The sequence below is a fragment of the Cimex lectularius genome, unplaced genomic scaffold (genome assembly GCF_000648675.2).
Source record: "Cimex lectularius strain Harlan isolate CLEC.00 unplaced genomic scaffold, Clec_2.1 scaffold116, whole genome shotgun sequence".
In the NCBI taxonomy this organism is placed as follows: Eukaryota; Metazoa; Arthropoda; class Insecta; order Hemiptera; family Cimicidae; genus Cimex; species Cimex lectularius.
Window position 1 is genome coordinate 679,029 of NW_019392765.1, and position 21,018 is coordinate 700,046.

The 21,018-nt window shown below is 35.4% G+C and overlaps 2 protein-coding genes across 3 annotated transcripts in view; one reads left to right on the forward strand and one right to left on the reverse strand.

Moving 5' to 3' along the window:
• Positions 1–21,018, forward strand: part of LOC106663729 (slit homolog 3 protein) — a 640,390-nt gene that overhangs the window by 212,486 nt on the left and 406,886 nt on the right. The window lies entirely within an intron of this gene.
• LOC106663554 (kallikrein-6-like) lies at positions 1,822–2,616 on the reverse strand. Its single transcript, XM_014388451.1, has one exon. It carries the CDS (start codon positions 2,614–2,616, stop codon positions 1,822–1,824), a length of 795 nt encoding a protein of 264 aa, XP_014243937.1.

The window sequence follows — 21,018 nt, forward strand, 5'->3', positions numbered from 1 at the left end:
CCATTTTCGAAACATCCAACATCTCCTCACATTACTACAGTCTTGGTGTAAAAAGAAAAGGATTAAATTTAAAATAGACAAATCACCCACATTACCATCACACTCCGTAGAAAGATCTCCTCTCCACTCTACATAAATACTATCCCCCTTCCAACTATGTACATGGTGCGGTACCTCGGACTGTATATCAACAAACGCCGGACACACACACACACACACACACACCCACGACTGAATCGTCAGTCGCACACTAAACAGAGCTCTTACACGACTTCTTGACAAACGTTCTGGAAAAATAAAAGACTGCTGTACAACACCATAGTTAAACCGAAATGGATTTACAGACTAATGTGGGTTCAGCCAAACATTCCGAAATTTGACGCATTCAAACTGCTCAATCCTTAATCTTTATTTATTTATTGTACGTAAATATACTTTAAATGTTCTTAAATATTTTTAAAAGTAAATATACAGGCTTAAATATTCCTGTCGGTCAAAAGAAAATTTGTTACCACAAAGTTCACAAAACCGTTCCAACCACTGTAAATCGAACATCAGAAACCTCGCATCCTCACAAATTCCCTCAAACACTCCTCGTCGGCTGAAAAGAAAATGGCCGCGAGATCTCCTAGGAAATGATTGTAATCATAGTTGTCATAGTCAAAGAGATAAAGATACAAGTATTATTTAAACAGACAAAATTTTAGTGTCATTAGAATAATACCAATGAGTATTTTCTCCACTCTTTTTACTTTTGCACATATTTCCTTTCACTTGGAAACATGTTACCTACATGATGGTAGACTTCATGTACTACAAATTAAAAAAAAAGGAAATTATTGCTAAAATGATTATGGAATGGAAAGAAAATTTAATGTTTGATGTTTTTGACTAATACTATACCCTATAAATGAAGTGTGCGATGTACGTGACCATATGACTTAAGGAGTATTGGCACCAGTTAGATTCTGCTATAGAATTAGTGCGTGAGCGAGGAATAATAAGTTAGTGAGCGAATAAAGTTAGAAAATTAATAAGTACGTAGATGATTAACCACGAGTTATAAGCCGCCGGGTTTCTGTGGCCAATATTCCGCCGTCGAACATACCTTCTTCCTCTTGAGTGAAATTCGGAATACGTATCTGACTAGAAAGCACGATGTATGACCAAGTTCTTTGACCTCGAAAAGGCGTGTAGGACGTGTAGACTTGCCACATCTGAAAATTCAGTACGTCGGGGGCAAATTACTACATTTCCCGGAGGCTTTCCAGAGAAACTGGTGATTCTGAGCGCGAATAGAGGCCGTGCTCTCTGGGTACTTGGTTCAAAAGAACTGATTCTCTCATGGTTCTTTGATGAGTTTTACTCCTTTCTTTCAATAGGAGATGGTATCGTTGGCAGAGTTCGTTCAGGGTATCATTTTACATTTCGCGGAAAGACCTGACATATGACGCAGGAGTGACGCAAACAACTACGGCTGGAAGACACCTCATGTACGTTACATCCAGTTATGCATACTTAGGGAAAATGTTTTACCCATCCAAAGCACTAACAAACTAAGTCATCTAATGGAAAAGTTTTTTAATTGAACGTTCTGGTAATCCGTGTATTGTTTCTGAATTTGAAGAAGATAGATGCAGGATGCTTATAATAGATGAAAAGTAAGTAAGTAAGAAAGCAAAACTATGTGTAATAAATTGTGCTAATTTTCCCAGTCAGGTTATCTGGTCCACAGATACTGGCATATGTTACTGCATTAAATTTTATTCACATGTTTTGAAATTAAATAGTAAGCAGTGCTAGAGTGGTCGCCATGTGGTTTTACTTGTTGTAGCGTAACTGACCGAAATTTATTCCAAGAAAAATTAGGAAAAGTAGAAGAATAAAATTTTCTGAACACAGTGATGCACCCGAACCATACGACTCGAATAGAAAATCGTTCAAATAATTCCAGTGTAAAAGATACTGAAACGGTTCTCTTCCACTGCTATCTATGATCATTGACGAGCATACACCCCAGACGTAATCGCCGCAAATCAACGGACTCCCCGAATCACCTGGAAGCGCAGTGTCGCCGAACTTAACACCCAAAAGGCAGACCTCTCCAAAAGGAACCATATTATCTCTCCCAGGACCAAAATACCGCTCACATTTTTGCTCTTCCCACGGTTGAGCCATTGTCATTTTCAAGTATGGACTGCCCGCCGAAGCTATAATCGTATCATTTTCGATTCTGAAGTTTGTCGCACCCCACCCTGCAATTATGCAAGGTGCCTTCGAAGTCACCATCTCATCCCAAGCGTTTTTAAACTCTGTTTTGTCCTTGGAGTAAACTGAAAGTAGCTTTACAGTGTCAGTGATCTGTATGGGTGTCATAAGTTCGGCAGTAGCATAATCGTGCATAATCCCACCCGATGCTTTCTTTCTTATATCCTTGGGATACATTACTGATTTAAGTATCGCCGATTGACCGTCATCCCCCATGAAGCGTGTCGTACCAAAATATACTGTTCCTTTACTCGCTTCGTGCACATTTCTCTTGCCTTCTTTCCATCTCATGACACAATGGCCAGCAGTAACGATTTTGGTCACGGTTACTAAGGCGCATCCACACATTTTGTTATCACCTGGTGCAAGTATGTATGTCAAATGACCCATGAAAGGAAATTCTCCTCTTTTAGCTGCCCTACCTCCTTTAATTTTGCCATGATCTGAACTGATAACATTAGAAATTGTATGTATTAAAATGAACACAAAAATTTTGAAATATAATTTAGACATGTCAATGCAACTCAATGTAGCGAAATAAACATATGTTTATGATTTAATTTGCTTGTATTTGTTGTTAATGATAATCGTGTCATTAGGAGCTACTCGGAGAATCCGTAGAAATTTGGAAAACGGATGACTCTCCCGTCCTAAAATAGACTATAAACAGTTGACACGTGGACACTTAGTTTTGGGACAAAGCCAGCTTGTACCAGGCATGCATAAAACAGTTACCCTATGTGTACTAGGTTCTCCAAGTGAAGTTTGTCATTTCTTGACATTTTACCTGAGCGAAGAATTTAAGAAAGTAATATATTTTTATCATTTAATGAAAACGTGAGTGTGCGTAGATTAAAAGCTCGATGAATTAGTGGCTGAAATGTCCATATACACATGTCCGATATTTTCTTTGCAGTTTGAAAATTTAATAGAGATAAACAAAAATAATGAAAATAAAAGAGAATGAAACGAAATAATCTAATTGTATATTTTTTAAGACAACTTATAATGATCCCTATTTTTTATATAAAAAACAGAATGAAATCGAAAATAACAAAATTTACAATCCAAAAAGGAAAAGCCTCATCTCCGTGCCTGGGACTCCTACTAAAATTATTTCACTTAACTTTTTATTATTTACTTACGTCTATCTCTCACGCATTCTCCTCTCCTACCAGACTTCTCTCTTTGGACCCATCTTCTTTAAGGCCCGTGGCTCAGTACTACCAACCACTCTTGTGATTGGCCATATAATGGGTAGGTCTCAAACATTTTCAGAGTTTAGCCTATCCTTCTCGCAGTCCTCCACTGTTGCTTGTACTGTCGACAGATAGATCGATTCAGAATTCAACGCATGCTGTTCCTGGTACATACCTATTCACACTCATTATTCTTAAATACATTTCAAATACGTAACATTCACACAATTGGTGGTGGAGTATTTGATATTCCTTCATCAGTGTTTACCTATGGTTTAATCCGAATATAGGGTCGATGGGGTGCTGCCATAAGCCCTCTCACAGTAGCCCTCACGCTAATAAATTCATTCACCCTCAACACGTTGTAGGTTCTCAAAAATTATTACGGTATACAATAAAACAACATTGTTTCCTCCAAGAATCGCAACAGGGGACCTTGCTGACGTGCTGAAATTCTCAAATCGGGTAGTAACGTCACAAGCAACACAATTTGCTCCACAGTGTTTTTCTTAATTACAATTCGAAAAAAGAAAAAATATGACAATATCTGCTCTTTGATTCTTGAAATTGGGGCCAGTCAAAGAAAAAACAAAGACTTGATGAATAAATTGAATTCTTTAGTTCCTGAATATTTTAACCTCTGTCAGTAAATTTTTCCTCCTTCATATTTTTCTATCTTCGTAATTCACTGTTTTATTTTACTATTTACATTTCCCAATCTAAATTTCTCATTTTATTTTTTTGTCTCACTCATTCTCTTTGCATAAATAAAAGTGTTGGGGTCAATCTGGTATTATTTAATTTTTCGTCTGTTTTTAAACGGTTATTTTTCATTTAACAATTTGCTAAAAACTAGAGTGGATTTATAATCTATGTATAATAATATTAAGGTAGTTTTAAGTAGTGTCTAAGCAGGTGCGATCGGCCGTAGGAGTTTTTGATAAATCGGCGCGGAGAGTGGGAAGACAAGCGCGAATCAGTGCGACGTGTTGAGAACGAGCGTGCGGGCCTGCAGAAGCATTCTTTTCCTTCTGCCCAATTTTTGGCGTCTACTCTCCATCGCTTCTTCGAGGCTGGGAGCCGCATTGTACGTCTGTGCCAACGCACTTTACGAGTTACTTCGCGTACCCATCTGGGAACTGAGAGTCAAGAATCTACAAACTTCGTGGATCAGCATCATCATCTCTTCATTCCAGCACCCAGCTCCATCTTTTCCATTTCCAGCCACCTTGCAGCATCTTGGATACTAACATTCGGTCAGATTATTCCTTTTTATTGTATATCTATTAGTTACATTAATATCCTCTTTTAGTTTTACATTATTAATTTTATTACCATAATTGACCTGTTTTATTGCATGCAATACTAATTGTTCTCATGTGAATTTATCGTATCTGTATATGTTTATATATTTTTAATTACAATTTGTATTAACACTATAACTCATTTTATAAACTCAATCCTGCTCTCGTAATTAGCAAATTCTTGAATCAATATTATATAAATATTAATATAATTAGCAAATTATATTAATACATTTCAGGAATTGGTTTGTTTGAAGACATCAAACCCCTTCCATCAGTGTGAGGGGGTCATTCGTGGAAAACCAGTAAAAATACATTAGAGTTGGTGATGTCCTAAATCTTGTGGAGCCCTGATTCAAACAAAAAGGTTAATCAGAAATTAATCCATATTTGCTTAGGTGTCATAACTGACAATATTGATTATTCGAGTTAATAAGATGACTACGATCACTGGTCTAACCAACTGAGCTACCGTGATTTCATCAGAAGATTTCACAAGTCGGGAAGGTTGTGGGTTTCACCTCAACCTTGCATAAAATGAATAATTAATTAGAGTTATTCAGAAACAAAATAGGTCTTTAAATGATAACTAGGTTGAATTAAATACAAAATGTACACATAAAATAGATATTACGCCAGAGGGTAAGATAGCGTGAAGATATTTCAATCAGGGAGTGAGTGGGAAGAGAGAGAGAGAAAGAGTGAGAGAGTGAGGAGGGAGAGAGAGAAAGACCGACAGACAGATAGACAGAGAGAGAAGTTGAAGAGAAGGAGTGATTGGGTCAAATACAATAATTTTATTTTTAAACGGCGTAGCTATTATGTTAAACCCACATGACTAGTAGGTCTTTCAACATAAAGTACTGTGAACCGTGAAGTATAAGCAATAATAAAATCAAAATCATTATCACTCAATCCTTCTCTCTTCATATAAGACACATAATAAATGAAAGTTAAGGTATAGATGAAAGATAGCTAATTTTGATGACAAGTATAGAAGACCAAATGAATTTTCCCATAAATATTGTTAGAAAACAGATCAATACATATAGTGCTCTTTAAACATAGGCTAAGATATTTTATGCTGATAATGTCAATCTAATGGTTTTTAATGGTGAAAACTGAATTAAAATCTCTCTTCTAAGAGGGTTTCACGCAAATGATGAACCATAGAAAAACACACGTTTTCAGTCAGCGGTTCGCCCTACAGATAAAAAAAAACTGTAGAGCTGTAGGTTTTTTACAATTCAATCTTGTTAAAATGATAAAAATATAATCCTACGGATTAATAAAGGCTTCGGGTCAAATTCTCCAGACTGTCCAATTACTTTCCGTTCAATTAGCTGTCATATTTTTTCTTTGTCAATTCCACCCAGAAAATCGTTGTACAGTTTTTCTCTGCGTTTAATTTTTAAGATAGAAGATAATAGGTCATTCGATAATAACGAAGGTTGTTCGGAAGTAATCTAACAAAAGGGACAATATGTTGAGTCTGGTATAAAGCATGATAATCACCGCAATACGACGAACGGGCCTGGTTTTTGGTTGAATTCTGTTGTATAACTCGGCTGTGTCAAAAATATATATCCGCTCCCTATCCGGAGCCGGATTCTTCTTTGGTTTGTCGGAGATAAACATAATGGCCGTTAAATCACGGATAGGCTTTATAACGATAGCCGTGCCACGCACAACCCCTTGTATTATGTATGACTAACAAATATTTTTCCGTGATAAGAGATCCAGCGTCAAGGTGAATTATTCAAGGTATATACATGTATTAACATATATATGTGAAATGTGTCCGTCACTAGGAAAAAAAACTCGGATAAAAATAGCAGCTTGTACACAATAGACAATGTATTATTACTCCATTAAAAACAATAATTTAATTTAAAAAATATTACTATAAACAATTTAAATTTTATTAAAATTTAATACAAAATCATACCTAAACTTGTTACTGATTCGTCTTTGACCACTATATACATATANTGACTCACTTCCTTTTTTTAATGTTAAAATCAAAAGAAATTGGCCTTGAGTCAGATTTAAACGCACCCGCGTTGATTTTCCAATGGTGCGTCAAAAAATGACTCACCCTGTATATATATATATATATATATATAAAACCAAAGATGCACTATGGACGGTCAAAAGAGTAGAATTTAGTGTACATTTTTTGTTCTTTTTTTTTACGAGGGTTCGCAACAGCAGAGGTTATATCTACCCTCGGGGTGTCGGTGTTTTAGAAAAAATCCCATTTGTGAGTATGTCGGGTTCGAATGTAGGGCCACTGGATTCGAACCCGGGACCCTTATCTTACAGGGATGAGCGCCGTGTCAACGCCTAAACCGTTGCGGCCACCGACGCCCCCTAATAGTGTATATTAACACTCAAACTTGTGAAAAATGTACTTTTATTACAAGTTCTTTTGCACGCTCTATCAATCAGAGGGAAATCATTCAATAAAACCTCAAACTATCGTCTATAATTAATACGCCCATTCGTACTGACCCTATATTAATATCTAATCTAAGTTCGATAATTAATTAATAACTTACTATTAACACGCTTACTCGCTAACTTACATGTTTGTCACATTAGCTGTCTTAATTTCCAATTCATTTAAGTACACGGCGTTTATCTCACTCATTATTAATTCATTTTTAAAGAATTAAAATTCCCATTAATTGACTGAGTAATTACATGTAATATAATTTCGTTTATTATACCAAACATTTATTAACTGGCTTATTCACAACGTTAGAATTATTTATGATTTCGTTAATTATTAACTAACACTCTTATCAACTCTGCTACTCAATGACAAATTAACTCACTATACTAATCGTTTGTTGTGTTGCTCGCTCTTTTTTTAATTTTATTTACATGCTAAACGACACATCACTCACTACGTAGTAATCTCGTATTAGTAATCGTCATTATTTTAGATTAGTACTTTAATAGGCATCGATTAATGAATATATTTTGAAATTGAAAAATTACTATTTCCAACATAAGCTTTTGGTATTATACCTGTATACTTTATACACTTTACAAGTTATATTTCTTATCTTCTTATTTTCGGATCGATGGTTTAAACTAAGAAACAGCACCGAATTTTATAACGCGAATTAAAGCTGGCGTTCCACAAGGACGTATCCTAGGCCCAATCCTTTACATAATCTACACTGCTGCACACCCACACATCCAAACACATACGCGGATGACACAACAATTTTATCAGTACACTCCAATCCTTTCCTAGCAACAGAAGCACTCCAAAAACACCTGAGACTAATTACCGACTGGTGCAATTTGTGGCGGATCAGGTTAAACGAACAAAAAAGCCAACAAGTTACGTTTACGCTCAAACATCAAACCTGCCCACTAGTGCACATTAACAACAAGAGAGTACCAATACAGCTACCTTGGGCTTTACTTAGTCAGTGGACTTAATGGAAACGGCAAGGCTAAAACGGCAAGTGCTTAACAAAATATGTGGACTATTCAGACACCTACTTGGACCAAAATCAACACCATAACACGAAAATCACCAAAATCAAGCATACATAACAAACTAACCGCATACAAAACTCTCATCAGAGATCCTATTTGGACCTACGGAGTCGAGCTGTGGGGCTCGGCAAAATCATCCAACATCCAATCTAAAGTTCTCCGCCGTATCCTCAATGCTCCCTTCTATGTCACCAATCAAATAATCCATAAAGATCTTAAAATCCCTTTCGTGAAAAATCTTATCCAAACAGGCTTCTTCACTTTCCACTCTGAACCATCCCTCCACACCAACCCACTAGCCGTAAGTCTTTCCTCAACATCTCACCCTTCCAATCCTCTGCGCCGTTAAAAACAACGATGGCCTCGTGACCTATTTAACCCACCCAATTAAAATAAACATTTTTCTACATTATTTACATTGGTATTTCTTATTACGTAGTTAACACTCCTTTTTATCAAATTAGTCTTTTGTTATTAAAATTATCAACTAATTATTTTTCATTATCGTGGTCCCAAACATATTCCATTAATGAAACTTTATTTATTATCTTTTCTATTATTTTATATTACAATTTATTAATTGTCAATTTTAACATATGAGTCCCTCCAATAGCTTTTTCACCTTCTGACGTTCATTCTACCATACAACACCTAAAATCCATGAAAGCCCCAGGTTTTGATCTTATTACCCCAAAAATTCTCCAACACCTTCCCAAAAAGGCCATCATATTCATTACATACCTATTTAATTCTGTTCTTCGTACAACCTACTTCCCTATAGCTTGGAAACACTCGTATATTCGAATGTTTCCTAAGCCAAAAAAGCCAACACATTGTACTACTTCATACAGGCCAATAAGTCTACTACCTACGTTGGGAAAAATTTTAGAAAAACTCCTACTAAAAAGAATTCTTCCGATTCTAAATTCTCAAAACATAATCCCAGCCCATCAATTTGGTTTTCGCAACCGCCACTCAACTGTCTAGCAGTGTCACCGCGTGGTAGACATTATTTCATCCTCCCTTGAGATGGGACAGTACTGTTCCGGAGCCTTTCTTGACGTAAGCCAAGCTTTTGATCGAGTTTGGCACCCGGGCCTGCTGTTCATGCTCAAGGACATCGTTCCATCCACCTACTATCTCATACTGCACAATTACCTCACTGACCGATTCTTCCAAGTCATCGAAGGCCATTCCCTCTCTTCAATTTTCCTATCCATGCTGGTGTCCCTCAGGGTAGCGTTCTGGCCCCTACACTGTACCAGGTTTTCACAGCTGACATGCCAACTCATCCCGAAACCACCACATCCACATTCGCAGACGATACGGCAATTCTCTCCAGCAACTCCGATCTTGTCATTTCCACTCGAAACCTCCAACAACACATCATACTACTAGAGTATTGGTGTAAAAAGAAAAGGATAAAATTTAACACAGAAAAATCCACCCACATTACTTTCACTCTTCGTAAAAAGATCTCCCCCCCTGTTTTCTTAAACAATACTCCCCTCCCAACTGCGGACAAGGTGCGGTAACTCGGATTGTACATCGACAAACGCCTGACGTGGAATCCTCACACAAGACTAAAACGTCAGGAGGTTATGACACGATTTAGAATTCTTGCACGACTTCTTGACAAACGCTCTAATTTACATCTTAAAAATAAAAGACTCCTTTACAACACCATAGTTAAGCCGATTTGGACTTACGGACTGGAAGTGTGGGGTTCAGCCAAACATTCCAATATCCACCGCATTCAAACTGCCCAGTCTATAATACTACGAAAAATACTAGATGCTCCATTTTATGTATCGAACCAAACTACACATACAGATTTACATATTCCTTTCGTACAAGATGAAATACGTTTCCGTTACCGTAAATTTCATAAAAACCTCCAAACTAACGTAAACCAACACATCAGAAACCTCGCATCCCGACGAATACCCTCAAACCCTCCCCGCCGACTGAAGAGACAATGGCCGCGGGATCTCCTAGGAAGTGATGGTGATGACAGTGAAAGTGATAATGACACAGGAATCAATTGAACAAACAATATTATTTTAACATTGGAGTAATACCAATGGGTGTTGTCTCCACTCTTGATTTTTAATTTTGTTTTGTTTTAATTACCTTGCTCACTGTTACTTATTACCTTCTTTAAGGTAGTTGTAATGTACTACAAAGTATTAAAAAAAAAAATATATATGAGTGCTGAAAACGGTTTCATTGCACAGAGTAATTTCAATTAATTAAGGTTTTTAATTGAGATAAAAAAGTCAGTGTCACGAGCGGGATTCGAACCCACGATCTTCGACTAGATACGCCGCTCTCTACCACTTGAGCTATCGTGACCTCGATCTTCTCGGACATAATCATAAACTTCCCATCTCAACCCACCCTTTTGAATTTTCCCTCCTTTTAAAATGGAATTAAAGAGTAATATTTTATAAAAGATACAATAAGTTCAGAACATAAAATATAACCTACAACACTGTATCCCAATTTACGCACAGTGTATTCTCCATATTCTTTATCACTTCCGCAAGAGCCATTCAACATATGCATTTCACAGATCAACAACAACTTTTTTTCTTTCACTGTTCACAATCACGTCCTTGCTAATTTCTCCACTGTTCCATTTCGATTTTTTTTCCCGAAATGTAAAAAGATGTCCTCAGTGTATAGTAATTTCCTAATGGGGTGACGAACACCGCCAACAATACCGTACATGCCTATTGAAAGAAAGGAGTAACATTCATCAGAGAGTCTTGAGAGAAGGCCAAAGAACTTGGTCAGAGATCGTGTTTCCTACTGAGAGAAGTATTTTGAATTTTATTCTGGAGGAAGCAGGTGGGTTCGACGGTGCAATATCGCCCACTGAATCCCGCTAGGTAGGTACTTCAAACCTCTTCTTCCAAGGTAAGCAACTATTTATCAAAACTCAACGAGTTCGCGTCAAGATTGTCTAGAAAGTTGGTTTATTACTCGAGACTCATGATCTGCAAACTTATTAATTTTCTATCTTCATCCGCTCACTAATTAGTCTGCATTCCTCACTCACGCACTCATAATACTATTTTCAGTATTGGAAGTATCGACCACTTTTTATTCTGCAGCAGAATCTTACTGGTGCCTTAGTCCTTTATTAAATCACAAATCAACTTGCCAAAAATCATTCTTAATACTTGGCTATATTTTATTTGTAACAAACAATATTTTTTTATTATTAGGTGTATTTATTATTGTTTAATTTCTTCTCGATACCTTAAAAAAATATGTGGGGACTAACCTTTTGATCTAACGACACCATAAAAACAAAATCGAAATAATAAATTATTTTTATGGAATGAATATAAAAGAAAAAAATGAGGCCAGTTCACTTAAGCACAAGTAAAGTAACTCACTGTTAACAATAAGTTTATGCTTGGTTTAAAAAAGGACAACTTTGTTCAAAGTTGATCTTTTTGAAGGGGAAACACCAAACTTAATTTTATTACATTTTGTCTTCCCAAGGCAAAACTCAAGGCAATTTAAAATTTGAAATTTAGGTTTTATTCTGAGTTTGAAATTATTTATTAAAAGTATAAATAATATGGTGATAATAATTGGATTATAGATTGGGCAATTTTTGAATACCGTTGACGTTTTTTTACAACACCGCTTGGTTTCATTACATTAAAAATTATATCCATTATATTTATTATTGACCAAATTACTTCTTTCAATTAATTAATCTTTTTATGTACGGTTTTGGTTGAAAAGAAAAAGTTAATGCCACGAGCGAGATTCGAACCCACGACATTCGGCTAAATAGGTAGCCTGAGATGGGCGTATTTAGCCGAAGGTCGTGGGTTCGAATCCCGCTCGTGCCACTAGCTTTTTCATTTCAACCAAAACCTTAGATAAAAAGATTAATTAATTAAAAATTATCTTAGGATAAATTTGACTGACTAAAATTATGTGTTAGATGACAAGTAAATCCATGCAAGTACATGTTTATATTATACTTATTTTTGACCGTTTGGAAGTTATATTTTTAATAAGGTTTATGTATTTTTATAGAAAAGAAAATACATGCCAGTTGATGTATTCATTTATATTATTTATACGTTGTTAATAGAATTTGGTTATTACTGTTATGTTACACTAAATTTTTCTTGTAAAACAAACGTCGCTCGATTATGTATAAATGTGCGGGAGCCGTACCGCAAAGCCTCGGTTCACAGAGAAGAAAGAGAGGAATATTAAAAGATTTTTAAATTTGTCCCGGTCGTAACAAAAGCAGGTTAGCAGGAGCACACCCATTAACCGGGAAGAGAGTTTTTCTTTATTCATTCACGCATTTTAGAAGGGTTCCCGTCAGTTTTCCGTGAAAGGCCGAATCACCCTCTTGGTGTTGAATGTAGAGAAAGAGGCCTGATGTACAGAGCCCTCTTGGGCTTTATGTCCTGTTCCTTGCAACTGCTATTACTTACCCCACTAAGAGATCGTAAACATGCGAGGTTTCGCTCTATTCCATTAGACGACCACTCACATGGTCTCAATATTTCATGTACCTATCGCTACCGTCTTCAGTTTCCTCTTTAGACAAGTGTTAAACAAAGGATAGCTTGGAGAAATAAAATACAACCAAGATTTCACTTATAATTTAAGTCAAATAAACCTGTAATGAATTTTCCTAAATTTTAACTTATGAATATTGGATTTAAACCACTTGTAATAATATTTTAGTTAAAATTTTTGACATATTGAGACATTCAGCTGATTTAAATTTGACTGTTGATCTTCGATTTTGAAAAAATCCCTAACAAGACTTCCACGAGCCAGTTGAATAGTTTAGAAGCTCAGAAGATTATCTCAAAGAAGGCTAGCTGTTCAGAATTCCTTTCGTCACAGAATCCATTATCCTTCTAATAGGGTAAGATCAGCATCGAATGCAGGCCGAAGGATATGATCAATAGTGATCAAACCTGACAAATAGATAGAAATAGTCGCATGGCAAAACAGGTGGACGACGAAAGAAAAGGGATACATCACGAAGATTTACTTTCCTGATGTAAACGCCAGTTGGAAGATGAAACAAATAACGCTGGACTATGTAATCTCCCAATATTTACCATGGCAAGGATTTTTCCCCGCCAAATTACACAAGTTCAATTATGTAGATTCACATCTTTGCCAATGCGGTTCACCAGGTGACACAATGCACGATGCCCTTCTGTGCAATCAAGAAAGAACTAGGGGTATACACGATCTTTGTGTTAACCCTGTTAACTTTGTTAGGTCCTGTTAGATCGAGAAAAATGATGCTAGACTGGAAAGAATCGGCTAGTTAATATTGTTCGATCTGACAAGGTAGGGCCAATGTTAGAGGTTAAGTCGAAGATTTAGTCACATTGCTATCCGTCGGAGCGTAGGTAACCAACATGGTAGCCATGAATTTAAGAGCTTCTTTTTGTTTACACGTACTTTTATTCTTAAGTACGCATTGATTAAATCAGACCAATACACTTTTTTTTGTTAATTTCTGACCTGTCCTTTCTAGTAGATACAACCCCTATCCTATAAAGTTGTAGGATGTTAGGCGTTAGGATACATGTTAGGTACGTCGGCAGGAATTGAAGCTGTCATTTGTTAGTACTTTTCGAGTGCATAGATAACATTTTCAATGAAAGAGCTGGTTAATTTTCCTTTCTTATAACTTCTGACATCTTACAATTTAACACAAAAGAAAACCAAAACAAACAACAACAAGCCTAAAGGACTGTTATAGCTTTATTTTTGGTTCTAACAATTGTTACGACCACCATTGCGGAAAAATTAACTTTTAACGTGCTAAGAAAAGAAGGGGGCGTTCACGATCTTACTAGACATTTCTGTATTCGAGTTAACACATCCGATGCAACGCTACTATTTGCTAATCCAAAGTCCAATTTTCCAGAAGATTGTATTACCCCCGTGCACATCTGCCCGATGCCACGCAACGCTACCCTACTCTACGCTCTGCCAAATTTACTAACTCTTACCAAATGAATATAAAAATTGCAATACCGCGGAAAACCGGAAGGGTCCGATAGTGCACTTAAACTACAAAACAACGCTTTTCGAGCGATACTAAAAATAAAAATAATTTAACGGAGCTGAGTTAACAAGGTTATTCTAGCCACCTTAATTTCCTTACTTATCTTTAAAAAAAAATTCTTTTTTGAAATTTGGACAACTTCATTAAAAGTTGTTAAAATTTTTGAAAAGACAGCATTGCTTGCCATCATTTTTACTCAAAGCACTGATTTTTTTTTTTTTTTGAGCTCTGTTATTAAAAACGTCGTTAAAATTTTGGTGAAGTGTGTAGAAAAAGAATGTATAAACTTTCACAAAATTATTCACCACGCATCCTTTAAGCGGGGAACACACTTACCCCATGCAACGCTACCCGACGCAAATCCAAAGTCCAATTTTCCATTAGATTGTATTACCCCCGTGCACATCTGCCCGATGCTATGCAACGCTACCCTACTCTCCACTCTGCGATCCCCACTGTCCAGATTTTCGTCGGGTCGCATCGAGTACAGTCGAAGACAAAAGAACCGGACACTCACACTTTTATTCAAACTACATATATTAATATAGTTACATTAATTACAACATACTTATTTTAATATAAACCAAATTAATCGAGATCAAAAACTCATTAGTTTTTATGTTTTTGAAAATTAATTTTAATGGTTTGGTAGAAAATTGATCAAAGCACCGGAATACCATTTTTTGATATAATGAATTTAACTAACAATTTATTACACGGTGTTGCTCATAAAATTTAACGAACAATTTATTTCATGGTTTTGCTCATAAAATTACACCATATTCGTCGAGTAGCTTCAGAACAGGACAGTCATATATTTTGTAGTTTATTTGAGACTAATTGTATGTAATTTTTTCCTTAAATTACAACATTTCTATTTTAATATAAACCAAATTAAACGGGATCAAAATTTCATGAAATTTTATAAACATTATTTAATTAAGATGGTTAGGTAGAAAATTTATCAAAACACAGCAATAATTTTATTTAAAACAATTAAATTTAACAAACAATTTGTTAGATGGTTGTGCTCATAAAATTTAACTAAATTTATTACAATGTTTTGCTAAAAATAGTACATTAAGAACAAAAGAGGCGTTGCAATTGCGATACTGATTTGTGATACACGCTGTGACTGTACTTGCCGTGCGCTTGACGTCGCATAGATGTGCACACCCTACCAAACCTTGACAAGGCGTCGGGTAGTATCAGGTATCGTCGCATAGTGCTTTAACATCTTACAAACATCGTGGATATCCCTACTGTCTGGAAGAAAGCATATACAAGATAATTACAGAGGCAAATCTCAAAGAAATAATAGCGCACCCGCTAGTGCATAAATTATTTTCAGACTTTATTAAAAAATAGCTCAGAAAACTCGAATGGCAAAGGAAATTAATTTAACAAAGAAAGGTGACACCACCCGTCTTGCTTTGGCGGGCTATACGACATTTATTTACGGCCATTTTCCGCCGTTATAATTTTGACGCTGTCGTTCATTCTGATTAATATATGATGTTTCTATTGTAAAATATTTATTTATTCTTGTTTATGAAAATTGTTACTACTAATTATTTATAAATACATCGATTTATTAACTAGTTAGACATTTGCGAGTTAATTAACAAAAGAAATCTTTTGTATGAAGTCGTATGAAGTCCATAGCAGACCGGCGCCACGAGAAGAACAATGCGACCAGAAAGGAAAAAATAAGGATAATAGATACCTATACCAAAGGTCTTATTCTGACTGACACACTGTGGAAATGAAATCGTAAAAAAAAGTTTAAAAAAATAGTAGGACATAAACTATTAAGCACAATAAATTAAATAGAATTACAAAACCCTCCGATGCGGCAGTGAGGGGCCACGAGCCATAGATTTAGCCGGAAGAAATGAGAGGAAGCACAGTGAGATGGGCAGTAAAAAATTATTTAACCGTTAACATTTGAGCTTTATTCCTATTTTACATATACTTACATGATTTATAAGAGGTCTCACATTCAATCAGTAAAAAAGTCCTAGGATTGGTTCCTTGATTTCTTTCGTTGTCTTCGATATTGGGTAATTATTAATGGTCTTAATTTTGTCTGGATTTGGTTTAATATCGACGGGACTAATTAACTGCTCTAAGCAAGCTACTTCCTTCCTTAAAAGTTCTTTCTTGTCCAAGCGAATAAATATCTCACGGAGTTTTTGTATGTATTCCTGAAGACTTGCTCTAAAAAAATTATATCGTCAAGATATTTAGAACATCGGTCGTTTTTTATTCCTCTGAGATTGTTATCCGTCAGTCTTTTATCAGTTTTTTAAACCGAAAGGCATTCTATTAAATTCATTATGTCCAGACTCTGTACCACAGGCAGTTTTATGCTTCCTTTCTCTATTTGGACAGTGAAAACCAGAAGCCAAGTCGATAGTCAAAAAGTATTTGATTTTTCAGTTGCAATGGTCAAGAATTATTATATCAATAGTTCTATTAATTTATGTTAATTATAACGAAGAAGCGTAAATTAATGTGTAACATAAAATAACAACACAGATCGGACTTTAACTGAAAGAAAATTAAATACGAAACTTCGTAGAAATGAACTGGAAGACACGACAATCCTCCTCTAGACACAATAAAATAACAATAATAATTTTTTAAACGAAATGTAATATTAATAGTAGCAAAAATTATCTGAAGTTGAAAATAAAATCTTCTTTCATTAATTCTGTCTACAAAAGGTACAGTGTCATGATTTCTGATGTTCCTTCGATGATGATGAATGTTGTATTCTTCCATAGCCTACTGGTTCCACGTTCGATAGGCTTCTTCGATATTTTTCACGTTTGGTAGATTAATTGTTGGTAGAAAATGTAGACGAGCGATTCGTTTCTCTTCAACACGTCCTACCGGCAGCGCCAGTTAAGGATTCCTTTTTAAAAACTTTATTCGAAGCTACAAATTTAACCTAATGATTATTTGGAGATCGTGAGATGCGGTCTGGTAAGACGTAGGTTTTAGAAAAACATTTTCTTTATCCTGCCAACGTTTCGATCTTTATTGACATCATATTCGGGCCCTGGGATTTTTCTTGAGCATTGTTTAAATTATAGAAATACATGTAGGACTGTCTAAAAGTGAATTTATACAATTTTTTAGATTTTTACAATTTTAGACGCAATCAAAGAATTTCGTAATCACTCAAAGTGTTAGTTTTCTGTGTACTGTGTCATTTTTGTGTGTTGTGTTGAGAGTGCCAGTGAGATTTTGCTGTTTTATGTTTATATACGTTGGATTTTGAAGGGGTGGGGATGGAAGTCGGGATAGAAAGACATTTTTATATGGGAATCCTCTTCTTTGAGGTGAAATGAGCCGACAATGGGAAAAATGGGTAATGGTTCGGCTTGATTATCCTTTCCGGATTATATCGACGGGGATAATTCGGGAAAGGAAAGCCACACCTTCAAAATCCAACGTATATAAACATAAAACTTCAATATCACACTGGCATTCTCAACACGACACACAAGAATGACACATCTACCCAGAAAAAAAAACCACTTTGAGTGTGTACAAATAATTTGATTGATTCAAAAATTCCTAGCATGGTATAAATTTATTTATTCCACATGCTACATGTATTTGAATAATTTAAACAATATTTGTAAATAGAAAACATTTGTGTATGAGTCGGCTTCTTTGAGGTAAAAGGAGCCGACAATGGGAAAGAATGGGTAATGGTTTGGCCAGACTATCCTTTCTTTTCCTATATAGGGAGGGATAATTAGGGAAAAGACAGCTAAATTGTTGAAGAATTAGACTATGTAGAGATAATCGATATTGAATTTGATTAATGATATTAGCGTAGCTGCGACTGAGTTTACATGTGTCTGTTCTGTAACTGATTCTGTGCTTATCTCTGTTGATACAAACCATTTCTAAAAAGTTACGTTTATTTTTGTTTTGTTCTGTGTGTAATGTTTTAGGATTAATGAAGTCGAAATTGTGTTGGTGTGATTGTGTAATGATGGGTAGCCAGTGCTGTAAGATTTTGTTTGGGATTTTGCCATCATAGACATGTACTTTACTCTCTTATCCAGATAATGGAACCCAATTCCGACGTAAGTTGCCGGACAGTTTAAACAATTGATTTTGTAAATTACGCCAGATTTATTTGTTTCTGGTGAGGGTTCTTTAATTTTGGATAAAGTATATGAATTGTTTTATAGGTTTTAAACATCTCACGATCTCCAAATAATCGTTAACCAACCGTCACTAAACACCACACACGTTTAACCTAATATTTAACTATTCAGAAATCGTGAGATGCGGTCTGGTGTTGTAGGTTTCAGAAAAACATTTTCTTTATCGTGCCAACGTTTCGATCTTTATTGAGATCATCTTCAGAGCTCAATGTGTTTGTCTTCTGTGTAATTGTGCCAGTCTTGCGTGTCGTGTCGAGAGTGCCAATGAGATTTTGCCGTTTTATGTTTATATACATTGGATTTTTAAGGTGTGGGGAAGGAAGTCGGTATAGAAAAACCTACATCACACCAGACCGCATCTCACGATTTCGGAATAATTATCGATTAACGGTCACTAATCACCACACATTTCTAATGTTTAACGATGTGCTCTCGTTAGATGCTAAACCAGTAATGCCTGCTGTTAGATTAATAACATAACAAGGTAATTATTGCTGAGGGGGTTTCCTTTCGGGATTCAGGAATATATTACTATCCATCTAGTTAAGCAGTACATAATGTCTATACAAGCTTTTATCCGCGAATTCGTCCATGGAATATTCTGTTTTAATGTACCTTTCAAATGCGGAGCAGAGTAGCTAGTAAGGCTTTCTAATATATTGGCTCATTTCTCAAATTCTATTTTCGTTCAATTCTTTTCCGTCCAGACATGATAAAAAATTGTACATATGTGTGGTGATATTAACGGATATTTTACATACAACAATTTACAAACGACTATTTGTCATAGCCATTGGTAGCGACCTAGGCCCGAAACTTGCAGACATAATTATGACACATCTATTAAACACAGTTATACCACAATTTCATTTCATATTATCCTTCCTCACGAAATACGTAGATGATATATTGACAGCAGGTCCCACAAATGAACTTCAAACTGCAGTAGATACATTTAACAATTTTCATCCACGCCTACAATTTGCACATGAAATCGAAAACAACAAAACAATACCATTTATAAATACACTCGTAATAAAACAAAAAGATGGCATATTAATGACAGATTGGTATCGAAAACCAAGACACACAGATCGCTACCTCAACTTTACATCACACCATCCTCTTTATACAATAACAAACACGGCCAAACGGCTATTCCACAGAATTATTACTCTAAGCCATGAATAATTTCACTACAAGAGCATAAAGGTATACAAACATGTCCTCAATAAAAATCACTACCCTAAACACATAATCAACAGAATAATCAACAACTACAACTCAACACTAACACCATCCACTATTACTAATAATACTACATCATACCTATCAAATACAGACAAACCAACATACATTTCTATGCCAGTCATTCACGGCCTATCACATAAATTAAACATATTTCTTTCTTCGGATAACTTTAAAATAGCTTTCAAAAACTATAAAACAATTCACGCACTAATTATTCAGAAATCGTGAGATGCGGTGTACACCAGATCGCATCTCACGATTTCTGAATAATTATCGATTAACGGTCACTAAACACCACACAATTCACACACTTTTTTCCAAACTTAAAGATCCCAGACCAATAAGAAATAAATCTGAGGTAAACTACAAAATCAATTGTTTAAATTATCCGGCAGCTTAAATCTGTCTTACATCCCAATAACTGGATAAGAGAGTAAAGCAACAAATCTATGATTGCAAAAAAATCCAAGCAAAATCCCACACCACTGGCTACCCACCATTTTGAACTCAAACACAATTTCGACTTCAACAATCCAAAAATATTACATACAGAAAAAAACAAACATAAACGTAACATTTTAGAAAAGGTTTACATCAACAGAGATAAACACAACATCAATTACAGAACAGACACATGTAAACTCAGTCGCAGCTACGCTAATATCATTTATCGAATTCATTATCGATAACATACTAAATATAACACACGAAACATATAATACAACATATAAAACAATCATTAACTTCCACCAATCAAGTATTTCTACATAGACTAATTCTTCAACAATTTATCTCACCTTTTTTCCTTATTATCCAAGCCTATAATAATCCTGAAAGACTAAAGAGGCCGAACAACAAACCATTGCCCATTTTTTCCCATTGTCGTCTCCTTCCACCACAGAGAAACCGACTACTCATGGAAAAATGAATTTCTATACCTACATTCTTCCCTACTGCTTCACATTCCAAGGAATATAAACAAAAAACATTACTATCTGTCTGGCGTTCTCAAGATAGTACACATCAATGTCTCATCTACAGAGAAACCAACATTTTGTGTAAATACAAATACTTTGATTGAGTTTAAAATTTCTAGCAATGTATAAATTCACTTTTTTCATATCCTACATGTATTTGTAAAATTTAAACAATGTTAATAAATCCCAGGCCCTGAAGATGATCTGAATAAATATCGAAAC

What these genes read in the sequence shown, in the direction of transcription:
- LOC106663554 (XM_014388451.1), bottom strand. Translation starts at nt 2,616, where the DNA reads ATGTGTGGATGCGCCTTAGTAACCGTGACCAAAATCGTTACTGCTGGC.